At 42.4% G+C, this 18,350-nt stretch overlaps 1 protein-coding gene across 1 annotated transcript in view; it reads right to left on the reverse strand.

Annotated features, from left to right (window-relative positions):
* The window catches only part of wdr3 (WD repeat domain 3), a 91,053-nt gene extending 73,611 nt beyond the window's left edge, over positions 1-17,442 (reverse strand). Inside the window, exons 1-9 of the mRNA XM_084315209.1 lie at positions 17,325-17,442; positions 16,384-16,579; positions 15,894-16,103; positions 10,082-10,200; positions 7,645-7,723; positions 7,305-7,400; positions 2,724-2,813; positions 774-875; positions 179-279 (exon numbers count right to left, since the gene is read on the reverse strand). Of these exons, the coding sequence (XP_084171335.1) occupies positions 179-279; positions 774-875; positions 2,724-2,813; positions 7,305-7,400; positions 7,645-7,723; positions 10,082-10,200; positions 15,894-16,103; positions 16,384-16,557 (971 nt within the window). The 5' untranslated portion in view covers positions 16,558-16,579; positions 17,325-17,442. The remainder of the gene's footprint in view (positions 1-178; positions 280-773; positions 876-2,723; positions 2,814-7,304; positions 7,401-7,644; positions 7,724-10,081; positions 10,201-15,893; positions 16,104-16,383; positions 16,580-17,324) is intronic.
* Positions 17,443-18,350: the final 908 nt, after the last annotated feature.

Consider the following 18,350-nt stretch of genomic DNA (forward strand, 5'->3'; position numbering starts at 1 on the left):
TGATCTGTTTTGTTTCATGTTGAAAAAAAAAAAAAAAAAAAAAAAAATATTTACCAAAAAAAAAAAAATAAAATGTAAGACAGCCCTAGTGCTTTGCAATGTGAAACACCAGAGGCAAAGCGGTCACTGGGTCATATGGGTCTGAGAACATCAGGAGAACGCAGTGTCCTTCACTCACTTGGCTGCCTTCTTCTTGGCTTTCTTCATCTTCTTAGCCATCCTCTTCTCCACCTCCTCCTCTGACAACACGGTGAACAGCTCCAGGACAGAATCGTTCCCCTGGGGAAGAGGAAGGACAACTATCAACCCAAGTCCTGAAAAGTTGGAAATGAACCATTACAATATTTTGGCTTGTATATAAAATATATATAAAAGTCTCATTATCACACAATTTTTAATTTTTTTTATACTTTATTGTGTCAAAGAAAGTCATTTTACATTTAGGTATAGTATGTGTACCCACATACACATACATAACTGCACATATCCATACTTACATACGTACATACACACACAAATGTACATACGCATATAAATCTTGACACTTTTTTTTTCTTTCTTTTTACCCATCACCCATACAAAAAACAAGAGACAAAAACACAAACAAAGGGGTGAGCACCAGTATATATCCTGGACTGGTATACATCTAATATCCATCCCTACTCGTCCCCACATACATATACAAGAAAAATAACAACTTAAAAATAACATAACTTATTTTAGTGGTGGTATAAAACAAGTCATTCATCTTTTTCAGCCTAGCAGGTACTCACGTGGCAGGCTAAGACGCTGGCTTTAGCGTCAGTCATCATGGAGACCACCCGGTCCCTGGACTCTCTCAAGATGGAACCCGCCTTCTTACAGCTCAGAATCCTCTGTGGAAGGAAAAGAGCGGGGAACAGAAAGCGAAAGGAGGTAGATGTCAAAATAATAGAAAAAATACTTTATATAGTATTTCATCACAGACATGTCGGTCGGCAAACAACAGATGATTGTAATCAACTGTGACCATCATTCAGTGATAATCATGGCCAATGAGCTGTGGCTCCGTGTCATATTGGATGACAAGATCATTTTATGATTAGAGTTCAAAATGTGCCGCTAACTCATTCTGCGCCATCGCTTAATGCGCCGGAGGGCGCTAGTACGCCACCGCTTTAATCAATGGGGGGACTGCGAGATTTGCGAGTGCTTAAAATATATCTTATATTATAGATATGGGTCTAATACACTCGTCGATTGTCAGTGAGTTGCTTCCAGTCAACATGTACAAAACGGATTGTTTTTTCATCTGTACATTTCCGTTTTATACCGTTTTGAATATGAATATAGTTTGTGATTCTTAGAAATCCTAGGAAAAGACGCGATAATAGCCCTTTAATGGAATACACTAAACACGTTGTAATTTTTCGCCTGATTATCAAATCTTCCTGAAATCAAGGCTAGATTATCATTATTATCCTTCCTCATGCAAGAATGAAATGTGCCCTGGAGCGCGGGGCTCCCCCCGCCACCTCCTGCACTCAATGGCACACAGCCACACACACACACAGAGACAGTTTCTACGCGATCGCGGTAGAAAGAAATATCAGATCAACACAAGATTTTATATATAGTGTTCTTACCTGGTATCTGATGTAATGCAAAAGAAATAATCCAATTATCTGATCGCCATTCCAAATACTGCTTGTGGAGGTCCGTCCCACATTACCGAGCATTACACATGAACGGGCGGGCGGGGTTATTGTACCATGCCATCGTTGTAAAGGCCTGCCTCGTCTGAGTATTTAAACCCCGCCCGCACGTCTCAGATCGGCCCTGAAAAGAAACTACACCATTTTTTTTTTATTGTTCTTTTTCCCCCTCCATTTTCCTCCGATTTTTCTCCCATCCCAATGTTAGTCGTATGCCAATTCCCAATCCCCTTCCTGGTCGCTGCGCACTTACCCCCCACAGTCAGATCATCTGGGAGAGTGGAGGCTATCACGTCCTTCCTCCGACACACGTCCAGCCAATCAACCGCTTCTTTTCACCTGGCAGCGTGGATCCTCCCTGAGAGGGCGTAGCGTGTGGAAGGATCACACTATCCCACTCAGGTCCTATCCGCGCTTAGCAGGCGCCCCGACCGAACTGTAGGAGTCGCTGTTTACAACGACCCGGACCCACCCCGCCAGCTTCTCCCACCCTCTAATACAGCCAATTGTATTAGTGTGAACGGCCAGCCAAGCTGGTGACAACCCCGGAGCTGTGAGCTGGATTCAAACAGCTCCGGGGTTGGTGACGAACGCAATCTCCGCTACGCCACCTAACCGCCCATGAAACTACACCATTTCTAATAGAGTGCAATACCTGCTGGAAGGCGTAGGCTGCGGTATTTGCCCTTTTGCGAGCTCAGACCCATTCCCAATGATAACATCAGGCTGGATGGATGAAAATGAATGGATATAGCTAATAAAAGAAATAACGTTTAAAACCAGACTTTTCTCGTGATTGGCGCTGAACGGTTGGTGAGTTAACCCGACTTTTTCCGTGATTGGCCCAGAATGAGTTAATGAAAGAGGTCTTTTCTTTAAATCTGTTTTTCCACAGTTTTGGACTGAACTGAAACTGAGCCGGGACTGAAAAGCATTAGTCTTTTCAGGCTAGTAGGCTGATTAGCAGGCAAGTAGGCCGATATTAACGTCTAATTTACAGAGGCTAAAATTAACGAGAGCGATTCATACCTCTTCAGAGTCTTCAGCTTGGTCTGCATCATCATCATCATCAAGCAGAGTTTTCCCTTTCTTCTGCTCGGGTTCTCCCACCTCTTTACCCTAGACACGAAAAAAGCACACCCAGAGAAGGAAGTGAAATGTAAATCCTCCAGCTCAGGAATGTGTCGAGTTGGGTTTTCCAGGTGTTATCAGATGACCTGAACACAACTACTACACTGTAAATACTCTCTTGTTGTCAAAGCCAGGTTTCTATGCAGGCACTCATCCTAGCCCACAAGACAAGTGATATGACATCATATCTTGTATACTTTTTTTTACACCGACTGTACCTTTATGTGAGAATAAATGTATTTTATTTTAACTGTGCAAAAAGCTCATCCTGGCTGGTGCCCATCCATTCCTAAACAAAAGTAATTTTTAGGGGGCACCCAAGTGGTGAACCATGTAATGCGCTGCGTCGCGAATCGGCCGACCCGGGTTCGATTCCCGGACCCGGCGTCATTTGCCGAATGTCTTCCCCCCGCTCTGTCTCCCATTCTTCCTCTCTCTCTCTCTCTCTCTCTCTACCGGACTGCCCGGTAGTAAAAACAATAATAATCTACCAAAAACATAATTAAAAAAAAAAAAAAATGTTTAGACACTATAATAAACAACACTACAGTACAGTGTATAATACAGCGCAACGCTTACAATACGTTTATCTACTCGTGTTCTCAATAAGGATATGGCAAAGCTCCTGTGTGTTGCTGGTGAGGTAGCTTGGTTTATTTCATACCAAACGGTTGTCAAGACACATTTTTATCCCATTTATTTTCATGAATCCAATAAAAAAAAATGTCAAGGCTCGATAGCCAGCTCTCAGAGGTAAGTGGCTTGCTAGCTGGCTGGGGCGCGTCTATATTAATCCCAGCCGAAGAGTGCAAGAGCGCTTCCGCATTCTTCCCCATTCGCCGGTAAGCAATGCGCATTTCCTTTTCCTTCGCCCAGGTGCTCGCCGCGCATGCGCATGAGGTCCTCGCTTGGTTCAGACCCCCATTCAACACGGTTAATCATAGATGCCAGAACGCGCCATATTAAAGCCTTTGGTTCATATTAGCACCGCTGGTCGCAACGCTGGTCAATCACATTAACGCTGGTCAATCACATTAATCACAGAACACGCCATATTAAAGCGCTAATACGGTATATATATATACGCGATGGACGCAGCAGGCGATCACTGCTACTGCTATTCACCAGTACGTCCATCGACATGAATGGATATTATGCACGTTACAATGTACAGTTGACAGCTGGGCTACAATGTACAGTCGCGCGAAATAACGTTATGAATGCCCGAAATAACATAACGTTACAAAGTACAGTTGACAGCTGCGTTGTGTTAATGTACAGCGAAATAACGTTATGGCATTATGAAAGTACAGTTGACAGCTGCGTTGTGTTAATGTACAGCGCAATAACGTTATGGCGTTATGTGGTCCTCGTTTGGATAATATGTAAAGTACAGTTGACAGCTGCGTTGTGTTAACGTTACAATGTACAGGGAAATAACGTTATGGCGTGTTATGGCGTTATGTTATGTGGTCCTCGTTTGGATAATATGTAAAGTACAGTTGACAGCTGCGTTGTGTTAACGTTACAATGTACAGCGAAATAACGTTATGGCGTGTTATGGCGCTATGTGGTCCTCGTTTGGATAATATGTAAAGTACAGTTGACAGCTGCGTTGTGTTAACGTTACAATGTACAGCGAAATAACGTTATGGCGTGTTATGGCGTTATGTGGTCCTCGTTTGGATAATATGTAAAGTACAGTTGACAGCAGCGTTTCCGTTAGCCGGTAATTACCGGTATTTGACCGGCAAAATCTGTTGAAGTCCGACATATTTACTCTCTCCGGTCTTAATGTCCGGTGAAAATAATTCCCTGAGTCTAAGCACAATTTGATTATTTGAATTGTATTAAAATAGGCTAAAATTAAATAGCCTATGCGATGAACGAAACGATCATTACATTTGTTTCCTCGTTGCTTCTAATAATGACAACGACGTCGTCAGCGAGAGCTTAGTGCTGGGTGTGCGAACTTTTGTGAAGCTGCAGAGCCAGAGCACTATCAGCACAATGCAGTATTCCAGCAGTACTCCAATTCAGCCATTTTCAGCCAATGTTGGATGGGGGGCGCTGCTGTGCGGTTCCCAGAAAAGAGCCAATAACACTGAATCAGCTGCTCTGCAGCGCCATACTCTTTGCAAATAAGTCGTTGCGAGGTGGAGAGAGTCGTCACGCAAACCACGATAATGTTGCCGTCTCTCTGCTTTCTCAGTTCTTCGCTTGATATAATTAATACAAATGTCCAATATAACGGAATTCGTTAGCTCATAAAAATGTGATTATAACAGACTGCTGTTTAGTGTCGGACCGACTGCCCACATATGCGGTCTATTTTATTTCAAGTCAGCAGCAGCACGGAGTATCGAGGGACTTATTTTATTTGGAATATATTAATGACTGTATACGTGAAGTTGAACATTATGATATGTGTGACGTGTCTGATACAACGAGGTGAAGCGATGTCGACTCGAGATTCATTTGGGGGTGCGTGTGACAGAGCTGCTGCAGCGGGAGCCTGCGGGGCGGGAGCTTGATGCTGGTAGCGTATCGCACTAACTTGAGAGGCGAGAGATAGTAATTTGATTCTGCAAATCAATTTCTCATTCTTCGCTTGATGTAATTAATACACATGTCCAATTATAACGGAATTCGTTAGCTCATAAAAATGTGATTATAATAGACTGCTGTTTAAAACTCTGACCGGAATATCTCGAATATGTCCGGTGATAGAAATCTTGCAGGACACCCAGACCGGCACGAATATGTTCTAACGGAAACGCTGGTTGACAGAGCGTTAACGTTACAATGTACAGGGAAATAACGTTATGGCGTGTTATGGCGTTATGTGGTCCTCGTTTGGATAATATGTAAAGTACAGTTGACAGCTGCGTCGTGTTTTTTTTTTTGATCCACTTTTTCTCCCATTTTTCCATTTTTTCTCCCATCCCAATTTCGTATCATCCAATTCAACCCTCCCCTGTCACGAACGCTGTTTCTTGCCTCCCACAAGCCGGCTGCAATGTGGACTAAGTCATACATAGCACAAGTCCCCTCCGGTACTTGAGGTAACAGCAGTCGCATCTTTTCACCTGCGCAGCTCGATCTCTCAGTGTCGAGGAGTAACGCGTGGGAGGCTCACGCTGCCCCCGACACTTCCTGATTCTACTGCGCAGGCGCACCAACCGACTTGTAGGAGTCGCTTGTTCACAACGTTCGATCCCCACCCTTCAGTTTTCCCTCCCCGTAATACGGCCAATGTGTATTACTGCGGACGACCAGCCAAACTGAAAAACAATGTGGAGAGCTGGATTCGAACACGCGAATCCTAGCGTCTCCACACTGGTGGCGAGTGCCTTGCCCACTACACCACCTAGCCACAGCTGCGTCGTGTTAACGTTACAATGTACAGGGAAATAACGTTATGGCGTGTTATGGCGTTATGTGGTCCTCGTTTGGATAATATGTAAAGTACAGTTGACAGCTGCGTTGTGTTAACGTTGCAATGTACAGGGAAATAACGTTATGGCGTTGCGAGTGAATCTGGTCCGTGTCGCGATAATATACATGTATTCCATTTCGGCGTCCGAGCGTGGAAAAAGAAAATGCGCATTTGGAGGGCGTTACCGGGGCCAATCAGGGCAAAATGCGGAAGCGCTCTTGCACTCTTCGGCTGGGATTAATATAGACGCGGCTGGGGCTGGGCTAGCTAACAGCGTGTGATGTCAATGAAATCATCGGCTCTGATTGGTCTACTTACATTTTACATTTTTACTTTGTCATTTATGTAAAGCGACTTACAAGTTCTGTACGACAAGTCAGCAGGAAGGGTACAGCTCTGAAACTTGGGTGCTTCAGTGTCAAGTGCATAGTAGTAAAGACATATTAGTATAGTAGGAAGAGTGCATGATAGTATAAGACAGTATTTCGTTTTTTTCATTTAAGATATTGATTGAAGAAGTGTGTTTTTAGTCGACGGCAAACTTTTGAGGAGACGGACATACAGGTCATTCTGGATTGCACCGTAAAAAGTGGAGAGAAGGGTGGTGCCAACAGCGATTTAACAATCAAGATAACTGATGAGATTAACAAACTGACGGTATGGTGCAGGGCTTTCCCTAAACAATGGTATAGGGGTGCAGTGAAAGCATGGGGCCAGCTTAGAAACAGGCACATCATTGTTATTGCTCTGTCCTCTGTTGTGCATGTGTGTGTGTGTTTTCATGTTCAACACTGAACTATTGTGCAACCTTATACACTGTAATTAAATAAATAACTTGTTTGAAACTTACCTTGGGTTTGCTATTTTATTGAAATAGTGTTTTTAAATTGCAGGAAATTACAGCAAATGTCTTTCTTCATTGCACATTATTTTGCCCACAGTAGCTCCCTCCCCCCCCCCTGTTCTGGACCACCAAGTAGTTGCAAATCAGCACCATGTTGTTTGTAGGTTCTGGCTAAAGCCCTGTGGTGTGTCCTCACCTCTTGGAGGTAGCTGACATCCCAGGCTCTGAGTTCACTGTCAGCTGAACCCGTCAGCAGCCTGCCCTCCTGGTTCAATAGCACCATGCTCCACACCTAACACACACACACAGGTTTATTCATGTGCACATATTACAAACAGACAGGCAGGGGACATAAACAATGTAAATACATTCAGATATTCAGACCCGAGAGCTCAAGGAGATATCAGTCTGGATATCATACCTTGCGCCATTTCAAATAGTTGCTTATTTGATAATCATGCTCATCCCCAATGCTCATCCCTAATGCTCATCCCCAAAACTCTAAATAATTCTGCACAATGCATGAATTGACCCACCTCACTGCGGTGTCCCACCATGGTCTTGAAGCAGTGCTGTGTGTCCAGGTCCCACCACTTAACAAAGCTGTCCTTAGAGCTGGACAGCAGGGAAAACACACCATTCAAAACAGAGTCAGTGAGCCAACCAACAAAATTCTGCTTGATATATAATTAGGGCTGTCAGTTTATCGCGTTAATTAGATAAATTAATTACACAGCAAATTATCGCGTTATGAAAATTAACTCAAGATTTATTACAAAAAAATAATATTAATATTTTTTTTTTTATCTCATTCATTCCATAAGAACGTAGAATACACATTTACAGACTTTTTTTTATATGGTCCATTTGCATGTTCTTGGTATCTGATTCTAGGGACATGGATCTCGGGGAATGTATTCCTGTGAATACTGTGTCTGTTACTAGGCTTGAGTACATTTGTAATGAACCAAATGAGAATATTAATTAAATTTTTTTTTATTTGTATTTATTGGTTTAAAATACAGAGACAGTGCATATTAAGGAACATTTGACTGTAAATATGCCAGTTTAGCCAAGTTGGCAAATTTTCAACTGTAGTCTCTGGGGCAGGTGACATGAGCACAACAATAATTAAAACATAGTACAATAATTAAAACACAGTAGGAATCAGTATAGGTTACAATACACTAAAATACATACAAATAAATACATTAAAATACAACCCCTCAGTTAAAAAACATAGTACAATAATTAAAACACAGTAGGAATCAGTATAGGTTACAATACACTAAAATACATACAAATAAATACATTAAAATACAACCCCTCAGTTAAAATGGTCGCACACTTGACCATCTCTCAACCATGATTTTAAGTTAGTTTTAAATGAGATGTATCTTTGACTGTGAATAACACTATGCTCAAATTGACCAGACCTGAAAAATCTAAGCAAATTAATAGATGGAAGATGATTAAACAGAAGGTTTTGTAGATACAGTACTGAATTCTGCCATCCGGACACAAGCAATTTGAAATATGATTATAGAATATAGAATATCAGGCATAAAATGGTTATGCGATTAAAATGCGATTAATTAGATTAATTAATTACAAATCCTGTAATTAATTATACATTTTTTTAATCGCCTGACAGCACTATATATTATATATAAATATGAATATAAAACATCCAGCACCATTTAAAAATGAGATATAGGCTTCACTCTCTCTCCAATGCTGTTGGTAATGGACAGTTTGTAATGTTGCAAACTGTAATGTGTCACAACTGCATAGTAGTGCAAGACTCATATTTTCATATCATAACTGTGGATGATTTAGTTCTAGGGCTGTCTTAAATACTTCGAAGCTTCGTTCGATGGCACAAGCTTCGAACATGAAAAAAAAAATCGAAGTAAAAAAATAAAAATAATAAATATGAATGTTTTGCCTCCAAAATCTTGCGCCTCCATTCCAATGAAACGAAAGTAAGCGGCGCCTTCCCGCCTCCATTCCAATGAAACGAAAGTAAGCTGCGCCTCGACTCCACCTCTCTACAACAAGCATGTGGAGATTATCTGTGTTGAAAACAACGAGGACATGTGCAGCAGACATGTCGACAAAGAAGCGAAGCAATGCCATTTGTTATTTAAGACTATGTCGGACAGATTTGTGTTCATTGTGCTGCTTTTTTTTTAAAGTGTCCCGACCCATATAAAAATATGTCTTAATAAAACGTGCTTAATTAAGTCGAATTCTGCCTTTGTCTCTATCAACTACATATAAATATTTATATAATTGTTTGCTTGATAGACGAAGGTTGCAACATAATTATGTAATGTCATGTCGTTGGCTGTGAGAGCAGCCCCACTGCACCCAGGCAGCGCAGCCGAGTGAAACCTTGTTGGCTGCGTCAGTCACAAAAGGGGCTACTTAATTGATTAATCCAATCCACTTTATTTATAGAGCACATTTAAAAACAACAAAGTTTACCAAAGTGCTGTACAAGTCCCACAACATAAGATAAAAAATACAAATAAAAAAAAAGATTTCTTGAAGCTTCGAATTAAAATCGAAGCTCGGCCCCGAAGCTTCGATTGCCAAAAAAAGCTTCGAAGGTCAGCCCTAAATTAGTTCCATACTAGCCGGTGGCTGATACTTCTGCACTTGAACTTCTTAAATTCTTCGCAGATAATACAACTACAAGTATGATTATATAATATATATTTTATTTAAAAAAAAAATTATATAAAATATATATATATTTTTTTTTAATCAAAAAAATTTTGGCAGGTAAGAAATATGCTTGGCGGGTAGACTCTTCCCATCTACCCGCCACTGGCCGGTGAGTCAAAAAGTTAATTTCGCTCCCTGTGTGTGTATATGTATGGATTTGCTGATAAACTTTGTCTTTGTTTGTAAGCTTGTCGTCACTATAAATGATTGTAACCTCAGTATCTTACAAGTTGAAATTACCTGGTAACCAGAATATTTTTGTCCTTGAGGAACAGGGTCTGTGTGATAGCATCTTTGTGGCCTTTCAGTCTGTACAGACCACACTCATTTATCACGTCCCAGACGATCACATCTGTGTCCTGAGGGTGGTGAAGGTAATAACGTTATAAGAAGATCATAACATTATAATAAGGTAATAACACATTATAACAACATCAACATAACATTATAATAAGGTAATAACATAACATCCTAACATTATAATAAGGTAATAACATTCTACAAGGTCATAACAAGATAACAAGGTAATAACATTATAATAAGGTAATAACAACAATGATAAGTCAAATTATGTACAACACTCAATTGCACGTTGCAAGACTTTGTTTGAGGTACGAAGAGATATGAACACTAAAACATTTTAGGAAACAGAATGATTATTGACCCTGACTTACCAACCTCCCACATAATATGAACAGGACACAGACAGGAGTATGGAGCATACCTGCATTTTTTGTAGCTTCTCATTAGGGATGTGAACGACTGCTAGTCGACGTGTCTTAATGTTATATGCACTATATGTTATATGGCTTAATTCACCACAAAATGTATCTCAATGTAAGGTTATTTTCCCATATCAGATATGAATTAGCTTTGCACAGAGATGGATGTTCACTCTCTGTTGTGTTTTGTATAATAGTTTGCGACTATATTCATCTGTTGCGTCTGACAGTCTACGTCAGGCGCGGAAATCCCACGGGGGACAGGGGGGGACATGTCCCCCCCATCCTGAGAAGAATACGATATGCCCTCCCCCCCCCCCCCCAATATATCACTGTAAACATAACTATGTAATTCAATAGAATAAATAATACGCACTTCCGGTTTGACCGCGGAAGAATATGGCTGCCTAACTCGCGAGCTCCCCGACAGCAAAATGACTTAGCCCCGGAAAACATTTATTAACAACACCAGGGTACATATTTAATAGGGATGAAAAAAGGGGCTATCACGAGACGTATGGCGCACACGATTCCAACTGAAAAGGACGACGGAATGGCAGAGAATGAAGACGTAACGGGAGAAAAAGATGGCAACGATGATTGTGAACAAGAAGCCACGCTGCTGAACATATTCAACGAGCTCAAAGACTTCAGAAAAGACAATGAGCGTCAATTTCGGGAGATAAGAAATGACATGAACAAAATGAACGACAGGCTCGATGAAACTGAGGGGAGAATCGGAGAAAATGAAAACGTGCTTGGTGCGGCGACGGCTCTAATAAAAAAGCTAATGCAGAGGCAGGCCGACGTGGAGGCTAAGCTACTCGACCAGGAGGGCAGGACGAGGAGAGAGAACCTGCGGGTGTATGGTATCCCGGAGGAAAAAGAGGGGAAAGACATGCATGGATTTCTAGACGGCTTGTTTAAAGATGCCCTCGGTCTGCCTCATGACATGGACCTTCGTATCGAAAGAGCACACCGGGCACTGGCCCCGAGGCCTAACAACCCACAGCTGAAGCCACGGTCAATCGTGGTTAAGTTTGGGAGTTACAAAATGAAGGAAGAGATAATACGCCGAACATGGCAGAAGAAGAACGTCTCATGTGGCAACGATCGCTTCTATGTCGACCATGACTTCCCCACTGAAATACTGAAGAAGCGAGGAGAATATGCCGAGGCCAAGAGAATAATGAAGGAAAAGAATCTCAAGTTCCAGACACCGTATCCAGCGAGGATGAGGGTATTCTACGAAGATGGCACCCGCCTGTACCAGAGCGCGGCGGAGGCGACGGCGGATATGGCAAAGCGTGGATTCAAGATCACCGTGGTGAACCCGACTACCGACCCGGACCGAGAGGAGATAATGCGGCTGTCTACCTGGCAGACAATGGGAGGAAAACGGGGACCGGGGGACGACATGCAGACGACGGGGACTGAGCGCCCCACACAGCAGGGCAATGATCATCACAGATACCGGGAGAAACTGCAGGGACTCAGACGGGGACAGTCGGAGGCGGACAATTGAGATAAAGTTCATGAAGCGCATGAATACAGATAAGTCACGGGGGCATCGTCATAGAGTAAATAACATCAAAAAAAATGTCAATATGTATATAGAGGAAAAGACAAAAAGGGGGAGAAAAAAAAAAAAAAAAAAAAAAAAAAAAAAAAAAAAGAAAAGAATAAGACGTGAATTGAAAATAGATGGCAATGGTTAGAAGAATATAATAAAAGTATGGGAGGGGAAATATCCCAGATGGATGCAGGAAAAATATAACGAAATGAACCACAGGCCATCATGGCTATGTCATAGAAGTTACAATGTACCAAGATATATCTGAAAGATATACAAATGTTAATGCTTGGAAACGTTACCGTTTTGTCAAGTTCAGTTGAATTGATCGCACTGTATATAGATTACAGTGTGAGCCATACGTTACGTCAGGGTTTACAAGATAATAGGGGCACAGTTTTGGGCAATCTGCCTCGTGCTGTATGCACTCCTCTGTTAGTCGAGGGGGACCAAGGTGCATGGGTGAGTATCGATTTCACCCTCGGTACGACTGTTCTATCTGGGGTCATATCGAACGTAGCTTGGGTAAATGTGGGGGGGGGAAGTGTATCTATGTTTTTATATGTTCTTTTTTATTTCATTGTATGCTATACTACTGTATATATACCTTCACACTCTCAGGCACTAGACTACGTCATGGACTGCACAGGGGAGATGCACTACGAGAAATATGGGGCTGATTAAAATAATATCGTGGAATATAGACGGATGTCATCATCCCATTAAGAGAAAGAAGATATTGACGTTCTTGAAACAAAAAAAGGCAGATATTGCACTAATTCAGGAATCACACCTGGATGAAGAGGAGTCGGCCAAGCTTAAAAGGGATTGGGTGGGACAATATGGTAACGTGGTTGTGGCTTTTACAAATAGTGGTTAGCTTTAGAGATGGATGGATGGCTATAATCACGGAGCAATAGTGAGGTGAAACAGATACATTTCATTCGGCTAGTAGTAGCAAGCATATATCTATGGTAGCAAGGCTCTCGGCCTGCCACTAGCTGTGTGACTCTCAGCGACCCCTGGTGAGCCCCCTGGTGCCCTGCACCTGTTGTGACGACATTACACGCGCACGTTATGAACCATTGATTAAAATATGCACGTGCGTGGTGATTGTGTTGGGCAGACAAAATGTTTTGATAAAAACGCTAAAACTGGGTCAATTTCAATACTTTTTTTTCCAATTCTTCATGAAAGTCACTGTTGGCCTAGTCCACATTGTTTATTGAACAAAAATACAACGTGGAGGTTGACCTTTAAACAGTCAACATAACATATCAAAGTGCTTGACTTAAACACAACATATATCAAAGTGCTTGACTTAAACTTAAAAGTCTCTTCTAACATACAAAATAACTCTGTTCCTCAATATACATTTAACACTTTGATTGCCTAAGGCAAAATTCATGATATACCATAGGTTGCCAGCTCTATTTGTCTATGGAGAAGTTCCCCTTCTTTGCAGGGCTATAACTTTTTAAATTCTATTGCTAAATTGCCATTATTAGGGCCCATTCAATGTCCTATATGTATTGTTCAGGGTGTATGAACGTTAAACTTTTTCATTCACATATTCATACTAAAATATGATCTAAAGTATAAGTATGTTTTCATCTCTTTCTGCAGCTTTCTCCAGAACGTGATTTATAGCCCCAAATGCATTATAGTGATGATCAAATACAGTTTGATAGCAATCGGCGCGATATAAAAAAATCCAACTGGACGGACTTCTGGAAGTTACTACACGTCATCTGATGTTGACCGGATGGGCGAGGGGGCGTTTATAATTCCGTGGGCAGCGTTATACCATTCATCTAATGTGGGTAAAATGTTCATCATAGCAGTTAGTGTCGAACACGGAAATATTACACGCTAAAACTCACCCCAGTCTCCGCGGGCCGTTGGGCGATCAGCGTGGGGTAGACAGTTTTCCATTATGGGATGTAAAAATATCCGGTCCATTTCCAGCTTGTATAATAGTATATACGTCCAAATCATGTTGTTTATCGAGTTATTGGCAACGGATCGCTATGTATTGTGAAGTAATATGGGTGAACAGCACATCGTCCAAGTAACTTCCTGTTAGGCAATTGCGCCGATCGGCCACCAGATGGCGCTCTTGAACCGCTAGAGGGTTCAGTGGGGCTTTTTGGTGGGTCTCAGGCCAGCGGATGGGAAATATGAATCCGATCACAGATTTTTGAAATATTGATATCAAAGATGAGTTACGGCGTCTTCGGCAACTTGAGCATGGCGGGGAAGGACGCCTAAACTTGTCTTCTGGCAGTTAAAGTGTTAACATATTACAACGTAGGCTATGTGTTACAGCACTACTTTTGGTGTGTGTCCCAGGAATTTCTCTTGAGAAAATGTAATGTCCCCCCCAAAGTTGATATCAGATTTTCACCCCTGGTCTACGTCTGTTTTTAATTCCACAAGGTACAGGCTTTTCCATTCCGTAGTATAGGGGAGCATCTAGTGGTGACAGGCAGAACAGCAACCTCCATTACAGCTCCATAAAATAAAGTAAACTTCTGCCTCGTTATTTCAATGGTTTGAAATCAAAGTCACTAAAGCCTCAAACTAGGGCAGGAAATTCCCTTTTTCATATCCCAGCCTCGTGGCTAATTCATACATTTACCAGCCATGTTTATTATTATTATTATTATTATTATTATTATTATTATTATTATTATTATTATTATTATTATTATTATTATTATTATTATTCTACCAGATTTGTAGAAAGGTTTGTTTGCATTTTATATTAACCCTTTCTCTGCCACGCTTATATCCATCCTAAACCATCCTCTGCCAGCTCTATTTGTCTATGGATATGTTCACCTACTTTGCAGGGCTATAACTTTTTTAATTGTATTGCTAAATTGACATTACTATGGCCCATTCAACATCGATTAGCTATTGTTCAGGGTGTAGGAACGTTTTACTTTTTCATTCAACTCTGTCTCGAGGTTCCACTGTCCACAAGTTGATCAAAATCCAAAGTATTTCCAAACAGGGCTTTTAGATTTCTCAGAGTGCAAATCACTGTCTGCCACCAGACTACTGGCACTAATGGCTGCACTCTCCATCCGATTACATTCTGAATTGACGTGTACTCTTCTACTTTCAAATCCGGCCGCTAAGCATTTCAAAACCTGGTTATCTTGCCATGTATACCGGCCTTGAGAAAGACTAGTTTTACAGCCTGACATAATATGCCTCAAAGTTGCCATCTCTGAACACCAGGCAATCTACCCACTGTTTTAGGTTCTGTGGTGATGGCAGCACATCATAAGTAGCTCCTATTAGGAATTGTATGATTTTCCTCCATACTCCACAGGTCCGTCCAGCTAATCTTCCTCTTCTCTACACTTTCCCACTTCATCCACTGTCCCTGATTAACCTGGGACACAGCCTTAGTTAACTTTGTAGTACACTTCACTACTTCCTCTTGTCGCCGTACCTGCTCCACTACCAGCTTCCTCCTTTCTGTGGGACCTGCTGTACTCCATACTGGTTCCCCTAAGCTGAGCCCTAGCCCCCCGGCCTTGTTGCACCTTACCTACAATATCTGTATACCTAAGAGCTGCCTCTGCTTCCTGTACTGACTGTCTTGGGTTCCTTCTCCTCCCTCTAGTTGGATTTGGGACCAAGTGACTAACTACTGTATCTTTGCGTCCAACAACCATTATCACCGTTGCACACAGTATAATGTTTGGCTAGTGTCTGGTGTTAGCTTCCCACAGTGACTTACCCTTGACCCAGTTACCAGCCTGGCACCGAGCATGTCATACTGGATCACAGTGACGGCCGACTTGTGGCCACTGAAGGAGACGTTGCTTTCGGCATTCAGCAGGCTGAAGATCCGCACGGCGCCGTCCTCGTAACCCACAGCGATGTGGACACCATCAGGGGAGGGGCAAAGGTAGGTTACCTCATGTTTGCTCCCCTGTAGGATCAAGACCTGCACGCAAACAGAAATAGGTTGTGATGTTTAAGCTTAATCGGGGGGCAATTTGTTTTGTGTGTGTGTGTGTGGTGTAACTGCCAACCTCCACACATCTAACTTGGCGTTTTACCCGACTGTCATGTCCTTGAAAAGCCAAATGTGATAGATAACAGTAAAGAGCAGATGCTGTTGTCAAACTAGTTATTACAGTTTCTTGAAGACTTAGACTGCCTCCATAACTAGTTCTGATGTAAACATATCACACTCTGGATGAGTCATCATTTTATCATCTCACCTTCTCTCCTTTCCGTACATCCCAGATGAAGACATGTTCACACGCGGCCGCGGCAACATAGCGTCCTTTCTCGCCTCCTCGAAGTTTGACGAAGGCGATGTTGGCTTTCTGACTCCCTATAACCCCGAACACCGCGCTGGCGACATAGCGCAGGTACTGTTTGGTCAACCCCATGGCCACAGTCCTTGTGAAGACACTATTGATTGATTGATAATGTTAACAGATTGCAGAATGGGTACAATACAGTACAGCTCAATACACACAATTGTTAAGGGGATGCAGACCAGAGAAAGACTTTCGTCTTGTTTACATCAGGGTACCCCATTTTCAATTCATCTTAACATATATGACATACAGATAGACAGTACTGCTACATCTATACATTTATGACATACCAGATTTACAAATACAGTACTGAATTGTGGTACAAAAAGAGGAGGGGGTTGGGTTAGGACATTTACAGGGGCCAGTTTCGAATTGCAGTCTCCCGTTGGTGCTCTTTGAGAGTGGTTTTGAAAGTGGGCAGTATTATGGACATGGTGGTGATTTTGTGAATTATTACTAGCAAACGACAACAACAAGTGTTAAAAACAAGACGTTTGTCCGGTGCAACGTTGACAGTGAGCAAAAATAACAGGAACGTGTGTTTTCCTAGCCTGGCTGGATGGGGTGCGCGGAGTTTCCACTTTTACCAATGCGTCAGTTGAGTAAGGGGGGAAACCCCGCCTACCCAGTATTGCACATGTATCAAATCGTGCACGCCTAACTTTTCCACACCGGGTAGTCATAAACCCACGTGGTGGTGTTTCTGACCAGCACTAGTGTAAAACAGAATCCAACATTCACATGTATTTAAATATGTTGTCGGCTAAATAGCTCTTAGTTTCTTCAATTTAAAACATTTCACAGTTCAGCTATAATGAGGCTAGTTGTCTTCTTACCTGTGTATAAGAGCTGCTAGCTAACTTCGACCAGCTTCCACCGTGATGACGTGACCTCCTGCGACCAGCTTCCACCGTGATGACGTGTTCCTCCTGCGACGGGAGCATAGACCACTGCACTTCCGCGTTACAATGAGCTCGTGAGGAGATTGCGGGGGAGGAAATTAATGAATGTGGATGAGAGCCGTGATGTAAGTGGTTGCAGCTACGGCTGTGGGGGTGCTAGAGATATGATCGAATAGACTTTTATGCGCCTGAGTTTCCTTAACACGGCGCGACCCATTCCTAATCGATCAGAACTAAATCGGCAGAGAAAAAGCCCATTTTTAAGCACCTATTCCCCATGCACATGCACAGATTGCCCACGGAGTCTGGACAACGCGAGATGACGCACGAATGAATGTGGACTGTTCCATCAGAGGGGGGAGCTTCGGTGTCCTTTCAGCCGAACAGGATAATGAAAAAATTATCCCACTAAATGGCCAGACGCTCTTATGGCGACATCTACAATTACCTCATTGAGTCTCCAGGTAGACTAATGTTTATATTTAAGTGCAGTGGTCTGTAGCCACTCACACTACCACAGAAGCTCCCCCCTCTGATGGAACAGTCCACATTCATTCGTGCGTCATCTCGCGTGACCCATAACTAATCGATCAGAACGAAATCGGCAGAGAAAAAGCCCATTTTAAAGCACCTATTCCGCTTGGACATGCGCAGAGTGCCCATGGAGTCTGGACGCGCGAGATGACGCTCGAATGAATGTGGCAACCAAATAAGTGTATGCTATTCATTCAGTTGTCTGTGTCAATGCCTGTCAATAGGTAGTAAGGATTCATTCAGTTTCTCATAGAAACGTGTCAGACTCTAGTTGAGCCCCCGATCGACGATATCCGTTGAGTTCATTGTGTGTGTCTGTGTGCGTGCCGGGGGGGGGGGGGGGGGCGTGAACCGACTCATTGCCAGACGTGAGCGATTCGACTCACGCTCACGGCAATGAATCGGCTCTTATGAACGAGTCGCTCA

This window comes from Notolepis coatsorum (assembly GCF_963971535.1).
Source record: "Notolepis coatsorum genome assembly, chromosome: 5".
In the NCBI taxonomy this organism is placed as follows: Eukaryota; Metazoa; Chordata; class Actinopteri; order Aulopiformes; family Paralepididae; genus Notolepis; species Notolepis coatsorum.